Genomic DNA, 17,504 nt, shown 5'->3' on the forward strand with positions numbered 1-17,504 from the left:
AAAACGAGCAAAGATAAGTCAGTTCACTGAAGGGGAAACAAACTGTTAACCAGTAAGTGACGAGATGATTAAACTCAGTAGTAATCAAAGAAATCCAAAGAGAACAAAATAGCACATCACATCTATCAGCATGGCAAAAATAACAGATGGGTAATATTGCTAGCACGGATGTAGGGAAGTAGAATCGCGTGCACAGAGTGTAACTAGTCAGTTGTACCGGAGAGAGATTTGTCAGTACTTGTTGATATTAAGTGTGTGACTAGCCTATAATTTATCTAGATCCTTGTCTGGAAACTTAACCCTAAGAAACTCTCAGGTCCATGTAGGGCCATGTATGAGGTTGTTCATTGAAATTTTTTTGTGTTAGTTGGAAATTGGAGGTAAAGTAGGTGTCCATCAGTACAAGAATGGATGAGTATAACAGGGGCTTTGCCTATCATGGTATATTATGCAGCAATTAGAAAGTGTTAGATAAATGTCTGTACGGTAATACAGTTACATCTCCAGAACATAGTTTTGAGTAAACAAGGAAGCAGAATGAGATATATAGGAAAATATCTTGTACGTTTAAAACATAATATACAGACAGTTCTATGCATTTTTAAAGGATACTTAACATACCCAATGACATTTACTTAATAGATTGGATAAAAATTGAAGTCAGTGTGGAAATATCAGGGGAAAATATGAGAGCAGACCTGTGATGGTAATTGTTCCTTAACCTGCATGATAAACTCAACACTGCACTTGTGGGGAAAATGCACACATTCACTCAGCTAAAGAAAATTTATCCGTTCAACACAAACTTATTGAGACCTTGCTGGGAGAGAAAAAACTGCCACCCAGATCTCCCCAGATAAAAATAACCATGTTTGACATTTTGTACACCTGTGCTCTCTTCTCCACCTCCTTCTCCTATTTCTGAATCCTTAACTAACAAAAATTATACTTTTCTGCGGAAACATGTTTTCCTTTTGAATGATATCTTTCCCAGGACTACAAAACTTGCTTTGTTCCATCGTAAAAATGACCCGTTGTCTTGACCATCATGACCTGACTTTCTATTTCTCCTGTCAAGACAACGTCTTCAAATATTAACTTAGTTTCACATTCACTTCTCAGTTTACAATGGTGTCATTTCTTTCATGCCTCTATTAAACCTGTTTCTCAAAGGTTGTTGACAGTTTCTTAATTTTAATCCAGTGGTCTTTTCTCTGTTTAGATATTGGGTATATACCTTATTGTATGGCTTGATGCCAGGATCTCTGCCAGGTGCTGGGGCTGCAGGAAGATTTTAGTACGTATTCCAGGAGATGACACTCTGGTTAGAAAGTAGATGTGGACATGGATAATCTTCATATGATGTTCTGATTACAGAGGTCAATTGTGCCCACGTTGCCACTGGAGCTCAAGTGGGGATTTTGGATTTGGGAAGACGTTTTGGAGAAGGTTCAGTCTGAGTGTTGGAAGGGTGAACCAGTTAAATAATATTAAGGGATTCTAGACAAGCAGCTCTGAAATTGAGCTGCACATTTGGCTTAAAAAAAATTAATGCGTAGGTCCCACCCAAGACCAATGAAATCACAATGCCTGGGGCAGAACCTGGGTGTGTTTTTGAAGTTCCTCTTGTAATTTTAATGGGTAGCCGGATCTGAGAACCACAGGTCTAGGCTGACAGAGGAACAAGAGCAAGGCTAAAGGGGCGTAGCATGGTTGGCCAGGTGGCCAGTAAGTGTCAGAGCCTCCAGTCCTGAGCTTTCTCACTTCAAATAATGTTTGTAACCCTTTCTTGCTGCTGTTTCCACACAAGACTGCAGCAGTATGAGGACCCATGACATTACACTGGAGTTAGACAATTTAGTGGTTTAGAACAATACAATTTTGCTTTTGTTTTTGCTTCTGTCCCTGGAGGGTCATCAGGGGAGGGCTTCCTGCTTGATGTCACTCTCACTTAGGGACCCAGACTTGTGGAGCTCTCATGGTTTGGAGCCAGTTGCTCTGTCGGGGGTGGGGGTGGGGGATAGTGAATTGCACACCAATTCTTATAGGCTTCTACCTACAAGTGACCCATGACACTTCTGCCACGGGCACTGGCCAAGTCAAATGGCCGTTACCAAACATCGTGGAGGTGAGGGTGGGGAATGCTGCTTCACCACAGGCCTGGAGTTAACTGAAATATTTGTAAAAACAGCTATGCCTAAGCTCTCTGAGATCAAACTGAACTCAGTTGCCAAAGGCAGCCAGCTATAGTCATCAGAGGTCCCACAATATAGTAATGTAACCTGGAAGTCGTGGTTTCATTTTGGTTGGGCCAACTAGGATATCCCCAGGGGAGCTGAATGCTGTCCTTTTTCTTTCTTATATCTAAGTCTCCCACTTTCAGTTTCTTAACCCAAATTCTAGACTTGCCAGAAGAACGAGTTAGGTCCCAAGATTTCAGCACTTCCCATATTATTCAGATGGAAACTCTCTTCCATCTTTGGAGGGTAAAATCAACGTAACAATGACTTCTTGTACCAATGAGAACCTGTATCCACCCAGGCTCCATTTCTCCTTTTCTGTTTGCGGGAGCCCCCCTTGTAAGAATGATTTCTAAGGTCGATTGACTCATGCCAGTTTCCTCCTATCTTTGTTTCCATTGCTTATAAATTGAAACCGTTTTTCTGAATTCCTTATGACTTCAGAGAATTTCCTCATAAATCATTTCATTTAACACCCAAATCAACTTTATGGTGAAGGGATTTTTCAATCTTATTTTAGAGATGAGGAAATTGAGGTTCAGAAATGTGAGAAATCTCACAGATACTTCTCAAATCTTTGTATCTCCTGACAGCCACCCCAGTCTTCTTTCTATTTTGTATTCATTTTTCTCTTTAATGAGTCGAAATATCCATTCATTTGTTCATTCATTCATTTACTCAGAAAGAACTTCTTATCTATTGGAAGCATTGGGCCAGTTGCAAAGGGGGTGCCTACGTGTGGTTCCTTATCCTGGAGGAGCGCTCTGTTAAAGAAGGCGCTGTTCATTGCTCAACCAACAGCCTATCCTTCTCCTAACAGAACTCTAATATTTTTTCAGGAACCAGTGTATTTCATCCCTTGATCTCAGAGAACCTGGGTCCCTACCCCAGGCTCAGGGGGTGGCCTTGATTGGTCTAAGCCAGTCACAGACATCTCATAGGTTGGATCTGAAAGTTGGCTGCTGGCTTTGTTCTGGATAATAAGTTATAAGGTCTTTCCTAAGAAGGTCTTCCCGTCCTCAATAAAAGTCAAGGAGTAACAATGTGAAAGCCCTGTGACTCATTCTCCTTCCCAAAGATGAACCTGATGTCCAGGAGTTTATCAGCCCTTCTGTGATCATGTTGGGCCATATCAACATGGGGGAACAGAAAGGAAAGAGTCTCGGTCCTTGATCGTTTTGAAGCCATAGGTCGCCTACATCCAGACCTTGTTGTGAGTGGAAAAGCAAACCTTTTGTATGTTTAGGCTTTGGTGAATTGGATCTCGATTACTCACAACTGAATGGATTTCTAAGTGACTCACCTGACTACTTTGGTAGCAAACATAAACAAATTCTTATTGTACTGGTGTGCTTAGCCTTTGCCAGCTCACCCCAGGCACTTGTGAAGGGCGTAACCCATCCACAGCCCTCACTGCTCAAACTGCAAATGGAATGGTTGTTTTCTGCACCATGGGGTCTCTCTTCTCCTGGGCATGGCTGGTCCTAGGGTAGCCAGCCTCAGGCCTGCCAGTGAACTACAATCTGAGGTCTCCCAAGGAACATGAGAATTGGAGCAACTGGAGCTCTCTTTCAGGAATCTGGGATTTATCATAGACAGCACGAGTCAGTGAGCTCAGAGAACTGAGCTGAGGGTCACAGAGAGGACATGGGGCTGTGGTGTAGGTCGTGGACTGTGAGCAAGCTGAAATCATGAGGAAAGCTGGTCAAGGGAGCTGTTCAGAGGTAAGCAGAAAGAGATACCTGAGAAAGGAGCAGAACAAGTGATGCTTTGGGGGGTTCTTGATGGGTAAGGATTCCAGATCACGAGTGCCCTTGTCAGGAGTCACCTGTTCCCTGGGGCACTGTGAGTGACCCTCTCTCCTTGTCCTCAAATAAGCTGTAACTAATATACTAGACAAGAAAAGCTATGTTGTGAGTTTTTTTTTTTTAACATTTTTGCAATCCCTCTTTCTTTGTATATATGTGTAAAAGGTAGTAATTCCTTTACAGGTTTATAGTTGGGATTATATGTGATCAACACAGCACTTGGCAGATAGCTGCAGCTTAGTGAATATTCATTTCCCTAACAACTAAGGCTGTGTGGAAGTAGAAAGGACTGCTTGGAAGAAAGCATGCAAGCAGAGGCTTGGCCACGTGTATCAGGCTTTGGATGGATGAGTAAATTAGGGATCCTTCACTTGCCCCTTTTCCCCTCAAGATTCATGATTCTTTATGTTTCTGAACTAGCCTTTCCAAGTAAACCAGCCTATTTTCTTTGCCTTGTGCCAATCCTCACAAAGGAAGGGACTGAATGATTGGGTTATACCTATCTGCTCAGATGCTGGACTGGATCCACAAAGGAAGGGATGTTGAGCAGGCAATGACAAGATATCCACTACAACAGGTCATTCTTTCTTTTGTGCTCCTCTACCACCACCTAACTAGCAACTACTTGAATAATAACTAACATTTGTTGGGTGTTCACTATTTGCCTGGTACTCTGCTAATTTCTTTCCATGGACCATCTCATTTGTTACTCATAGCAATCCAAGATGTAGGAAGTCTTATCTCCATTTCACAGAGGGATAATTGAGCACAGGGAGATTAAGTAACTTGCTCAGAGCCACACAGATACTATGTGGTCAAGATGGAACCCATGCAGTCTGATTTCCCAGCCCACAGGAAATCACAGAAAATAAGGAAGCTGATGCAAGGGTCATAGAGTGAGAGGAAGCTGGCTGAGTAGACCTCCCTGATTGACAATAAGAAGGTTGGCAATACTCTAAGAGAATCCATGAAATTGCTCCCTTCTCAGGTTAAAGTCATTTCCTGACCTCAAGAGAATACACAGTCAGCGACTGTACAAGCAGGAGAAGACTTAAGAGATCTTACAACTAGTGAATTCTGAACACCATTTTAATGAAAAGACTCCCAATTGTGCAATTCTTTTTTTTATAGGTTTTGCTCTCAAGTTCAATGATCATCCACCAAAGAAGGATTCTCTTTGCCATCAGGACAGTGCCCATACTCCATCATGCGGCTTTTCAGGCCCTTCGTGATCTGAGCTCATCTGTGGTCCAGTCTCCTCCCTTGGTACTTCCACTTCTTCCCTCCTCCTTGTGGTCCAGCCATAGTGAAATGGACACATACACATGCCAATCGTAGTCCTTGGGCCACTCTGTGGTCTCATTGTTGGTCTACACATAGCCCTATGTGATTTTATGCTAATTTTTTCCCTTAATTTTTTGTTGTTGTTGAGAACATTTAAATTTCACAGTTACTTCTAAATACTATAATACATACCTGAAGAGCTGAAATTCTTCAGTTAGTCCCAAGTGCCTTGAAGTTATCACCACTGAACTTTTATATGCTCCTCACTCTGCCTGAAATTCTTTCTAACCCACCCCAGTCATCTCCAATGTGCTTTAGGTCTAGACTTTAACGGTGTCCTTGACTCTCTCCTTCCATCTTTGAAACTGGGCTAGGAGTCTTTTCCCAACAATTCCATGGTGTTCTGTCCTTTCCTTGTCACATCTTATCACAATGTGCTATATTGTCTGTTAACCTGCCACTCTGTAGAGGTCCTTCTAGGTTTAGACTTGGGGGTCTTCTGATCCCAAATGACAGGAAGCTCAACACAAATTGGCTTAAGCCCCCAGTGGGATTTATTGGCACACTGATGTGCCTTATTTCAGAGGCTCAAACCTTGTCGAGGTCTAGGTTTTGTCTCTTTCTCCACTTGCCTTCTGCCTTCTGGGTTCTCTGACCAAGCAGACTGCCCCCATTGGTGGCACGATGACTAACAGTGGCTTCAAGCTCATGTCCTCACAGCCCAAAGAACAGTGGAAGACAGAAAGGGTCCCTGTTGCTCAAAAGTTCCAGTAAATGTGATAAGACTGTGTGTATCCTTGGCTTTGTTTGGGTCACTTGTCCATCCTTGAGCCAATCACCCTGACCACAAATGAAATCAGTGCCGACTGAACTGTGTTGACTGAGAAAGAGGGAGCACCTGGTCTCCAGAGGCAAATTCCATACACAGAAAAAGAAGTTGGCAGAGACATGAAACGCTTAGAACTCATATGGACCCTCTCTCAAAAATAATATGCTTTAACATAGTAATACAAATGAAGCATCCAATATTAGTATGTTTGTGAATTCTCCAAAGCCTGTCCACTTATCCTATCTTGGAAAGAGAAGAAAACAAAGCTTATTCTATTTTCCAGTGCACGACTCCTTCCAGATTCCAAATTACTATTAACATTTTCATTTCTAAGATAAAAATATATGCACTTCTTAAAAAACAAACTTTTAGAACAGCTTCGGATTGACAGAGAAAATTGTGAAGAGAGCACAGAGAGCTCCCATACACCCCACGTCTGGTTTCCCCTACTGTTACCATCTTACCTTTGCCTGGTATATTTGTTACAATTCGTGGATGAACATTGACAACCATCACTGACCAATGTCCAGAGGTATTTTGTAGAATGCCCTTCAGCTAGTCTGTGTCTGATGTTTTTTTCATACCTTGACCTGGGTTATGGGTTCTTGGGAGGAAAACCCGCAGAGGTCAAGGGCCATTTACATCACATCTTATCCGTACAGATAAGGCCGTACTGTCAACATGCCTTATCTCTGATGTTGATGTTGACCTCCTGCCTGCAGCAGGGTTTGCCAAGTTCCTCCGCTGGGAAGGTAGTCTTTTTTTCTCCCTCTCCACACTGTATTTTGTTGGGGAAAAGTTCACTGTGTCCAGGTCACAATTAAGGAGTGGGAGTTACGCTTCACGTCCTCGAGGAGGGAGTATCTGCATGAGTTATTTGCAATTCTTCCAGGGAGAAGATGTGTCCCTTCTCCCCCACTTTATTGATTCAATCACTTGTTTATATCCATCTGGGTTCATTGGTATTTATTATATACTTTGGGTTATAATCCAGTTCTATTTTTAAAATTTTGTTCCAGCTTTGGTCCTTGGGAGCTCTTTTAGCTTCTCCTTGGCCCTTTAACAATCCTACTGTTAAACTGTAGATTTTTGTTTTAATTTGTTTAGCCCTTCCATACTTTCCAGTGCTGTAAGATGCTAGACTCACCTTAAACATTTCCTGCCTCTCTCCTAGAATCGGCCACTTTTCCAAGGAGCTCTAGTTCCTTCTACTGGAGAATGGTATTAGAAACTAAGAGCTGGGTGCTAGGTGTGCTCAGTGTGTACATTTGACAAATTCATGTAGTCTAAATAACATATAAATAAATTACTGTAAATTACTTAGAGTAATTTAGTTATTTTAAAAGGCTTATTACTAGACTATAGCAAATTCCTTTCCTATTCCTTCTGATAAAATTTAAACTCTTCAAGTTTTTTTCTTCTGTTTCTTACCTCCATATTACTAATAATGTGCTTGGGCTGGTAGTGTTTGATCAATCTAGACATTATCTGTTGACCTCCTGTAAGGGTAAATAACAGTTTGACATTCTTGCATCCACCCACCCCAACTTTCTCTCCGCCTATCTTTCCAATGTAGTCATATAACCATTTTATGTTAAACCAGTAGCCAGAGTTTTTATAATTCTGACCTTACAACTATCTTTCACATTGAATAAATGTACTATAATTACATATTCTTTCTTTTACGACATTTTATTGTTCCTGGTTGTAGTAATTGCCTCGTTTTTTCCGTTTTCTTAATTTCCTAATTATCCATCCAAATTCATTTCAAATGTTCTATCTGTCAAAGATTTACAAAATCTATTTTCAAAATACCTAGCAGTCTGAAAGACCTCTAGTCGTCTGATTTCGTAGATGGGTTCCATTTTCTAGAAAAACATCCTTAAATTTACTTTTCAAACCGTCCACAAAATTTTGGGTTAAGTATAATGTTTTTAATTTCTAAGAGCTCTTTTTCTCTTATTTTTCCTTTTTATAGCTTCTCTGTTCTTTCTCTTTTTTTCTTGAAAGATATTAGTGTGTGTGTTTTTTAGTTTTCTTCTGCTCTCTCTGTTGCTTTTGTATTTTTTCAGACTGAAGAACTTGCCCACAATGTCTGAAGGTTCTTGGTTGTCTGTTCATATCATACAGTGACACCCTAAAAACTAATTGATAGTGCAAGCATGTGTGACTGAGATTCGTGCACGGGTGCCTTTATTAAAGAGGGACTGGGTGATACTGTCAGAGGACACCCAAATATCAGTACCTTTGAGGGTTTTATTTGGGGCATTTACTGTATCCAGAGATTAAGTCCCCCAGTTTCCTGGGAATAGGGTGGGAAAAGGACAGTTCTGGGGGCATTCAGTGGAAAGACTGTCTCTGAGTCCCTCTCTTTTCATTCCTTCCTCCTTGTTTTCTGGCTTCTCTGAGTCCATAGCCTCACCCAGTATTTGTATTTTCACCAATATCTTCAGGGTGAGCAATTTGAAGTTTTAAGCCTTGTTTGGCTGGTTACAATCAAATAACTTTTTTTTTTTAATCTTGAACATTCATGCATTCTTAAATTCCTTCTCTGGGACTAGATAGGAGCTGGCCGCTGGTATGCTTGGTCTCATGGTGCGTTACCCTCCGGGTCACAGATCCAAGAAGGGTGTAGTGATTAAGAGCAGGGACTTTGGGATCAGAAAGTCCTGGGTTTGAGCTCTGTGCAACATTTTTGCTGTGAACATCATTGACTTAACTCCTTTAAGCTGCAGTTTCCTCATCTGTTAAATGGGGAAAATAATACTATCTTTTTCTTGGGGTTGTGACCGCTAAATCATACATCTAGATCATGTGGCAGAGTGCCTGGCATGTGAGTAAGCATTCAAGAACTAACGAGGATGAGATGAACCTGTTTTAGAAAATACACCTGGTTGGTGAGCATTGATTTGATTCCTCCTCTAACAGGTTTTGTGGTGCTGGATGTATGGCTGAGTCCAGAAGGGTCACAAATCTCATCTGGTTCAAGCCTGAAACCCAGTTCATGAATTGTCTTTTGTGCTTTTTCCCCATCCAGTGGCTTCACTCCCAAGTGGCAGAATGGCCCAGACCTTGGGTTTGTTTGTTACCTCAGCCTGTCTTGTAACTATCACCATAGGCTTCCTCTGCTGACCCTCTCTTTCCTGGCCCCATAAACTCCATGGTTTTGGCTTATGTGATGGCTGATGGCAGTCCTGCTTTTCTGTCTCCATTATCAGGGCAAGGGGGCCAAGAGTCTGGGTGAGAGAGAGCCCAGAATGGGAGCAGAGTCAAATTCCTGTCTCACTCTCCTTTGGCTCTGATGCGGAGTCCAGGTGTGAACCACTACCAGCAGGGAGAGTTAATTGCCTTTTATCGTCAGCTGCGCAGTAGGCAGGAGGCCTGTGGCCGATGCATCTCTGACGCACACGTGCACACACATGCACATGCAGAGATGCGCACGTGCCTGTAGGACCCCCACACCCCTCACACACCCCGCCACACACCCGAGCCGACAAGGAGGACACGTACACCCACGCCGCCGCTCCACCCGTGTGCACACACGTGCTCACGGCCAGGAGAGAGAGCACAGCACATTTTATCACACATCCCAGAATGAGCGAGGCCCTTCAGGAGGGGGAAAGGGAAGATTATGAGGCAAAAAGAGAAATGAAACCCCAAGGTCCCGCCCTGTCAGCATTAACTGGAGTATAAGACATGGAATTGGGACAGACCGACAGCTTTCTGGAGCCTGCCAACAGTCACAATGTCCCAAGGGCCTCTGATTCTCTGGCTGGTGATGGAGCTCGGGCGGCTTTATCTGAGTAAGTGTCCACAGGCCATCCACGCTGGGGTCGCTGGGATGGATTGACATGGCTGATCTGGGTCTCGGCGAGGCAGGAGCCCGCTTCATGCCTGCCTCCACTGAGGTCTCTTCTTTGGAGAGTTTCTCCCTTCCTTTGTTACACGGGGTTTATTCTGAGACCGGTTTGGGGATTTTAGGGTGGGAGTATTTATGTTCGTACCAGAAATGGCAATTTAAATAGAGACACAAAAATAAAGGGTCAGATAAAATGGGGAAACTTCCTTTGCAGGTATCATTGGCACAGTCAGAGCCAGGGGAATTTGTTCTGGTAAAAGCCCTTATTATAATTCTTATTTTTCTCTTTATCTTTAGGAGTTTTTGTTTGCTTCTTGCTTTGTTTTATTTTGCTGGGAGTCAGGCGTCAAGGTGAGGTTTATCTTTTCCACACGTTGTTCTCAGGTTTGGGATGATGCAAATGTCCACTTGGCGTGGACCCTTGTAAACCTTCACATCCTGCTGCTGTAGGGCGGAAGGCTCTGGGCTGAGCTGGAGTCATGTCTCAGTCCCTAACCATTGACACTGGGGACAATGGCCCTTCCATGCATGAAATGAGGGACCTGGTTAAGACCAGTTTTAACTATCCATGATTTTAGGATTAGACAATGTCTAATGTCCCTTGTAGTTTTAAAAGTTCATCGTTACCTGCACATGAATCTTTCAAATGTGCTCCAGGAGAAAACACCAACATTCCACGAGAAACAATCCTCTGTCATAGTGTTCTTTCGGCCTTTCTTTCCTCTGTAACTCCGTGCACCCTCAGGTCTCCACCTAAGTCAGGCTTTTCCTGACCACCCGTAGCTTCCTAACTGGTTTAAGTGGTTCTGCTACAAGTTCCAGTCCGCCCTGGAGCCCCCTGTTAGGGAACTTGTCACCCTGCAGTAATTGCTCACTTAGCTTCCTCTCTCCCCAGACCCTCTTTCAGAGTTAAGGGGATGAAAGCGTTTCTTGTCATTTTCCTTATCATTGTTTTTGATTGGTCTTTATCTTGTCCGGGGAGCTGTCGGAGTGGAGGGTTTGGTGATGCTGAAAGTTGCTATGTCCACATTTCCAGCTGCCAGCTGGACACTGACTGAGTGGGCTTCAACTATACTTGAAGAAGGGAGCATCTGGTGAATGATCTCTGTTTGTTTTTTTTTTTTTTTTGGTGCCTTTTTAAAAACAACCGTTTTAGAAGACACTGACTGCTCAGACATACCGAGGATCAGAGCAAGATGTGCTCTTAAAAGATGCCAAGTCAAACCCTTCATTCCGTAGATGGTGAAACTGAGAACCCAGACTGGGGAAGTGCCTTGCTTAAGGTCACCAGCTAGAGAAGGAACCAGGCTGGCACTGGAATCTGGGTTTTCGCTACTATCCTGGGTGATTCCTGAAAGAGGGAAATTGGTTTAATACCAATGATCCTTTGCTCCAAGGATACTTTTACAGCTGGAAGGAACAGTTTCTTATCCTAATTATAAATTCTGAAGTGCTTGGTTACTCTCACTAATCGTTTAGTAATTTCATGTGGCGTCGAACACTTCATCTCGTCGGAACTTGAGAAGGATTTCTGAGGTGAGGATCATCTGGCCCCGCTGTTTTGTGTTGGTAATAAGGTTAGGATTGTTGTGGCTGTCTTCCAAAGAAAGCAAAACCAGTAACTGGCAGAGTGAGGTTTTCCTTGTAAGTCTAATGGGTGTTTTCCTGCCACACCTGCTTCCTTTTTTTTTTAAACATTTATTTTTAATCTAATGAGTAATACAGAAACCCCCTCGGTGGAAAAATTAAAATGCTGTAAAGCTAAAATCCCTCTGATTACGACCCCCAACCCCAGGCCCTCGCCTCTGATCGCGGACGTGCTGACACAGAGTTGGCTGTGTAGTCCCACCAGAAACTTTTCTAGACATTTACCTGCCCACATCTGTGCCCACAAAAACCTGCAAACTGGTTTATTTATTTTATAAAAGGGTTTGTTCTTTATGTGTCTGTTTGAAATTTCCCCTTTTCATGCATTCATAAGGCTTGGCGTTTTCACGCCGACGGATACAACTCTGATTCTATTAATTTTCTAGATGTGGTTCCATGGAACGACTGTGCCGCAGGTTGGCCACGCCCCCACACACGTTGTTCATTTCATTGGCGTACCTATGACGCTACGGTCACATCGGCAGATGGGTCTCCTTGTGCACGTGTGCTTTTCTAGAGTAGAGAACAAAACAGGAAATCGCCCAGGCTCAGCTAGGTCACATGCATATTTAGCGTTGACAGAAACTGCCACGTTGCCCCGGAATATGGCTATTTGCATTCACACCCCACTTCACTCCAGGTAGGCTAAGCCATCTCCTAGATCCCTGTCTGGCCAACACTTGATATTATCAGTGTTTTAAATTTTTACCAGTCTAATAGGTAAAATTTACTGGCCATTCATATTTCCTTACCTTTGAATTGCCTGTTTTATCCTTTGCCAGTTTTTCTATCGAGTCTTTCTTTGTGAGTAGTCTGATGCCCCCTTCTACATTGTGGTACTTGGGAAAATAAGATGTTGAATCTCCGTGTAGAAATAATTCTGTCCCATATTTTTTATTAATTTACCAAATGTTCATAGGAACAAGCTCATATTTTAGAAGGTATTGGTTTCAAGTGCACGTGTTCTGCATAGCTAACACAGCTGAGGGTGATGACAAATTTTTTCCTGGCTTCTTGCGGGGCAGAATGGGCTTCCACAGCGTTTGTAGTCTGTGAAACATCTCCACTGTGGCAAAGGAAGGAGATGATGAGTTCAGGGAAGGCTCCAGGCTGGTCTGAATTTGGACTGACCTTTGATCATGTGAGCCCACTCTGAAAAACCCAGCAAGTATCTCGTTTTGCTTCCTCCCTGGGCAACTCTTAGGGCTCTGCTCACCTTCTCCCAGAGAGGAATAGCTGGAAGTTTGTGACACCTGGGTCAGGGAGAAACAGGGTGCCGCTGGCCACGTCTCATACAACATAGCCAACGGGGTTCGCAGCGCTAGTGGGTGGAAAGCCTTACAGGAGGATACCTTGAAGATCACAGTGAGCAGAGATCTAGGTACCCAAGAAGGAGCAGGATGTCCTCCTTATGATCTGGAGCTACATTTGCCTGGCTCTGCCTTCAACAGCATGATTTGGTTTAGAACAATCACTGATGCTCAGTTAAACCAAGGGGCTTCCCATTTGCAGCAGTGAAAATTTTCACAGATCCTCAGAGACGGAGATAGTCTTAGAAGAGGCTGTCCGGTGGTCCTCAAACACTGAGTGAGTGGTCAGTGACAGCAGAATGACCTGGAGAACCTGGTGATGTACACTTCCACGGGTCTCAACCTCAGAGATTCTGACTCAGGGTTGGGCAATAAAATAGGTAATTTTAGCAAGCTCCCCCAGGTCATGCTGAGGAGCAGGTGAAGTTGGGAAACACAGATACTTCATTCTGGAGACGGTGATATGTTTTATTTCACAGAGCTAACATAGTTAAACCTAATCCTCCAGCATTTTAAAGTCACAGCTGCCATTCTAAATAACTCCTGTGATTCTCCTCCAGTTCTAACATTAAAAAAAAATCCACAAACTCTGCCTAAGTTCATATTCTCTAACAACAAATGGTCCAGAGCAATCAATTTCTATATCCAGCAGTACAAGGGGAGTTGGACAGCGGAACAGAGTTGAACAGGCTGTCTTCCTGCCATGGCCTGCATGTGGAAGACAGAAGGAGACCCATTTGAAGCATCCAAGTCCGTAGGACATGTCACTGCCTATTGAGATACACTGGGTAGAGTGCTGGTTTGGGGACCTTGTTATATGAGTTAGTGGAACTGGGTTAAAGAGTCAGGATTTTTCACTGGAGAATTTACTGGTTTATTGAATGGTACTCAAGATCAGAATTTTTAAATCGGCAAAAGGTCGTGCTGTGGAGATGAGTTCAGAAACTCAGGTGGTCAACTCTTTCCACTTGAGGGATGGAAGGGTGTGGGGTTAGGAGCTCAGCAGCAGCGAAGGGCATGCCAGAATTTGGGCCAAAGAAACGTACACACCACGACTCTTCATCTTCCCAGAAGCATCAATCTGCACAATCCCTGTGGAGCATATTTGAGAGGTCTGAGCACCTCACCACCTAGTTTTCTCATCTTTCCTCACAGCTCCAGCAGCATCAGAGATTGTCGTGACAGCGTTTTTGGGTCAGTCAGTGACTTTGCCCTGCATATACTCCTCCTGGTCTCATCACAGCAACAGCATGTGCTGGGGCAAAGGCCAGTGCCCCAAATCCAGATGCACCGAGGAGTTTCTCTACACCGACGGGTCGCGTGTGCTCTGGAAGAAGTCAGCAAAATATGCACTTCAAGGGAGTATCGGGAGAGGGGACATCTCCTTGACCATCGTCAACACCAACGAAGGCGACAGTGGTGTGTACTGCTGCCGCGTAGAGGTGCCTGGCTGGTTCAACGATGTAAAGAAGAACATTCGGCTGCAGCTGCGGAAAGGTGAGCACCAGGGGCGCGTGTCTGCGGAAGGAGAGGTTCTGCGGTGGATGGATGGGTGACAGACGGAGTCAGTGGGTGGTGTTGGAGAGGCTGGAGCTGCTCCAGTAATGAGCGGGCAGATTAAATCCGAGACGTGTTTACCAGTAGAGGCGCCACAGTCTGGAGCAAGCACCCCTGGGAGCCCAGGAGGCCACAGAAGTGAGTGAGGAGAGGGTGAGAGGTGGGGGAAGAGAACTAGTGAATTGCAGGTTCCATCTGAAGCAGCTGCTGCTTGTCAAGGGGGCCACAGAAATTTGGGCCCAGGGTTTGCAGGTCTCCCCATTTTTATGTGAACTATATTGATTTTGGCATCTTGGCAAAGATTTCAAAATTTTCAAACACACTGGGTGAACGAAATAAAATGTGTCCATGGGCCAGCTTCAGCCCATTAAATGAATAGTTTGCAACTTCTGGCAGAGGGAAAAGGTGAGGGGGATTTGGAGACGGTTACAGCAGGTTTGAAGTGTTCTCCCTGTGACTGTCAGTTGCTTTTGATGAAATTTGAAATATGGTGGTACTCCTACAGACTTGAGCTGCTTGGGGCGCAGCCTATGGTTGAGGTGTGCTAACAACGATCGCGATTCCTGCTTGTCTGGGATGAGGCGTCTCCATGTCGGCTCCGTGTTAACCTGCACCAGGGATGAGGGTTCCCGGGCTCTGTTCCTAACGGGACCGGCATCTTGGAAGGCAGGGTCTGGCTATCCAGACGCTTACCAAGCATCTCGGGTGGCTCTAATTCTCTAAAATTGGAGAACAACTGATGTGGATGCTTCCCATTAGAGAATTTTCATAAGCATTGGTGTATGAGTCTCTCAGAGCCACTTTGTAAGATAGAAGGTGTTATTTGGATTTGTTGAAGTCAAATGATGCCAATCCAAGTCTTCACTTTTCAAGCCTGATATAACCAGCTATTTTATAAAATACTGGTTGACCTCAATACTCTGTGAGGTCACGTCTAAGTTCACTGGAAACTAATGGTGCCTTTCTGATCCATTAAAGTTAATGGAAAGTTGGCAATTTCAGAGAGGGTTGTATCTGTAGAATAACTACGGCGAATGAACCCAAATTCAAATGTTGACGGGGTGAGTGGTGACGTGAACCAATCTTTAATATCCGAAAGAGGCTATACTTTCACCCTATGTTGCCTTCTTTGGGCTTGTTTTTTTTTTTGTTTTTTTAGATTTTAATTTAATTTTATTGTAGATATAATTTTATTTATTTTAACTAGCATGAGTTCTGCCTGAATCACAAATTTTCAAGTGTGCAATATACTGTTGTTAACTAGGGGTACAATGAGTGCAGCCAATCTCTAGCGCTCACTCACCTTGCATGATTGGAATGTTACGTTTGGGGTCCCTTTTGATGCGATCGTCCATTTACTCACTCATGCAATGTTTCTGCACCTGCTACATGCGGACACTGTGGTAGTTATTAGATTTGTAGCTGAGAACAAAATGAGTAGCAGCTTTCTCCTCATGGAGCTTTCAGCATACTAGGAGAAGCAGACATTAAAGAATGATCAAGAAAGAGATGTGTCGTTAGGAAATGCAACAAATACTGTGAAGGTGAAGTATGAGAGGGCAAAAAAAGTTGTTATTCTAGAACATGGATGACCTCCTTGCAGAAATGTCCTTTCAGCTGAGACTTGAGGGTTAAGTGGAAGTTAGTCTAACACAGAGAGAGATGTAGGGAACAGTAGGTACCGAGTTCCTCCAGCTGGAAGGTCACTAACTCGGTCAAGGAACAGAAGAAAGGCCAGTGGGCTGGGGGACAATGAGAAGAGTAGACTAAGACCTGAGATTGGAAGGAAAGAGCCAGACCAGGTGGCGCCTTGTGGGTGAGGTCGGGGGCTGGGTCTTGATCTCAAGGGCAAGGAGGACCCAGTAAAAAAAAAAGTTTTAAGTAGGGGACTGATGTAATTAGTTTTGTCATTAAAATAAGTACTCTAGCCACAGTGTAAAGAACAGATCACAAAGGCCAAGACTAGAGCTAGGAAACTCAGTTTTCATAGGCAAGACAGTGGAGCAGGTGCGTGGACCAGGTGAAGGCAGCAGAAACACAGAGACACAGGCGGATGCCAGCTGTATTTGTATTGTTTCCCTCTTCCTCCATCTCCGCTTGGTACCAGATGTGTCTTCTGTTGGTTGCAGCTCCCCCCACCATGCGTGCAACAACCACCCGCCGCCCAACCACCACCACCACCACTCCTGTGATGACAACCCTAGCTGTGCTTCCAACAACAGTCATGACTACACCTGAGGTCACAGCCAGGGAACCACCTCAGACAGCAACCACCACTGCCCTCACAACAGTGGCAACCACGTGTCCTCCAACAACACTGAACTCCCTTCCTGAGGAAGACACGGTTCTTCTGACCCCTGAGCCTCCCACCGAAGGGCCCGTCCTCACTGCAGGTACCTGGGTCACCTGGCCATTCTATCCCTTCTGCTGGTCACCTGTAGCTTAGATCCCTGGGAAGAGGGCTCTCCTACTGAATGGGGCAGCCCAGCAATTTGCTCTGCGGTCGGTGTGCGTCTGTGTCTGTGTCTGTGTGTTAGTTTGCTAGGGCTGTCATAATAAATACCACAGATGGGGTGGCTTTAAACAACAGAAGTTTACTCTCTCCCAAATCTGGAGGCTAGAAGTCTGAGATCAAGGTACCAACAGGGTTGGTTTCTTCTGAGGCCTTTGTCCTTGGCTTGTAGATGGCTGTCCTCTCCCCGTGTCTTCTCATGGTCTTCCCTCTGTGTGTGTCTGTGTCCTAGCTTTTTATAAGGACACTAGTCGGAGTGGATCAGGGCCCATCCATATAACGTCATTTTACTTTAATTACCTCTTTAAAGGCTCTACACCAGATACAGTCACATTCAGAGCTACTGGGGGTTGAGGCTTCAAGATACAAGTCTGCAGGGGGACAAAATTCAGCCCATAACTGTGTGTGTGTGTGTGTGTGTGGTTTCACTAAATTGTTCCTTTTTGTTGTCTTACAGT

General features: G+C 44.1%; 1 protein-coding gene across 3 annotated transcripts in view; it reads left to right on the forward strand.

The window, feature by feature from the left end:
• Positions 1 to 17,504, forward strand: part of TIMD4 (T cell immunoglobulin and mucin domain containing 4) — a 79,762-nt gene that overhangs the window by 39,531 nt on the left and 22,727 nt on the right. For 2 of the 3 annotated variants that reach the window (XM_031672707.2, XM_072953794.1), the window contains 2 exons: positions 14,133 to 14,474; positions 16,664 to 16,914. In XM_031672707.2, coding sequence (XP_031528567.2) covers positions 14,133 to 14,474; positions 16,664 to 16,772 — 451 coding nt within the window. In that variant the 3' untranslated portion in view covers positions 16,773 to 16,914. Of the gene's footprint in view, positions 1 to 9,856; positions 9,965 to 14,132; positions 14,475 to 16,663; positions 16,928 to 17,504 lie in introns of those variants that run through there. The other variant, XM_006211882.4, reaches the window with a different exon arrangement.

The sequence above is a fragment of the Vicugna pacos genome, chromosome 3 (assembly GCF_048564905.1).
Source record: "Vicugna pacos chromosome 3, VicPac4, whole genome shotgun sequence".
NCBI classification, from domain to species: domain Eukaryota; kingdom Metazoa; phylum Chordata; class Mammalia; order Artiodactyla; family Camelidae; genus Vicugna; species Vicugna pacos.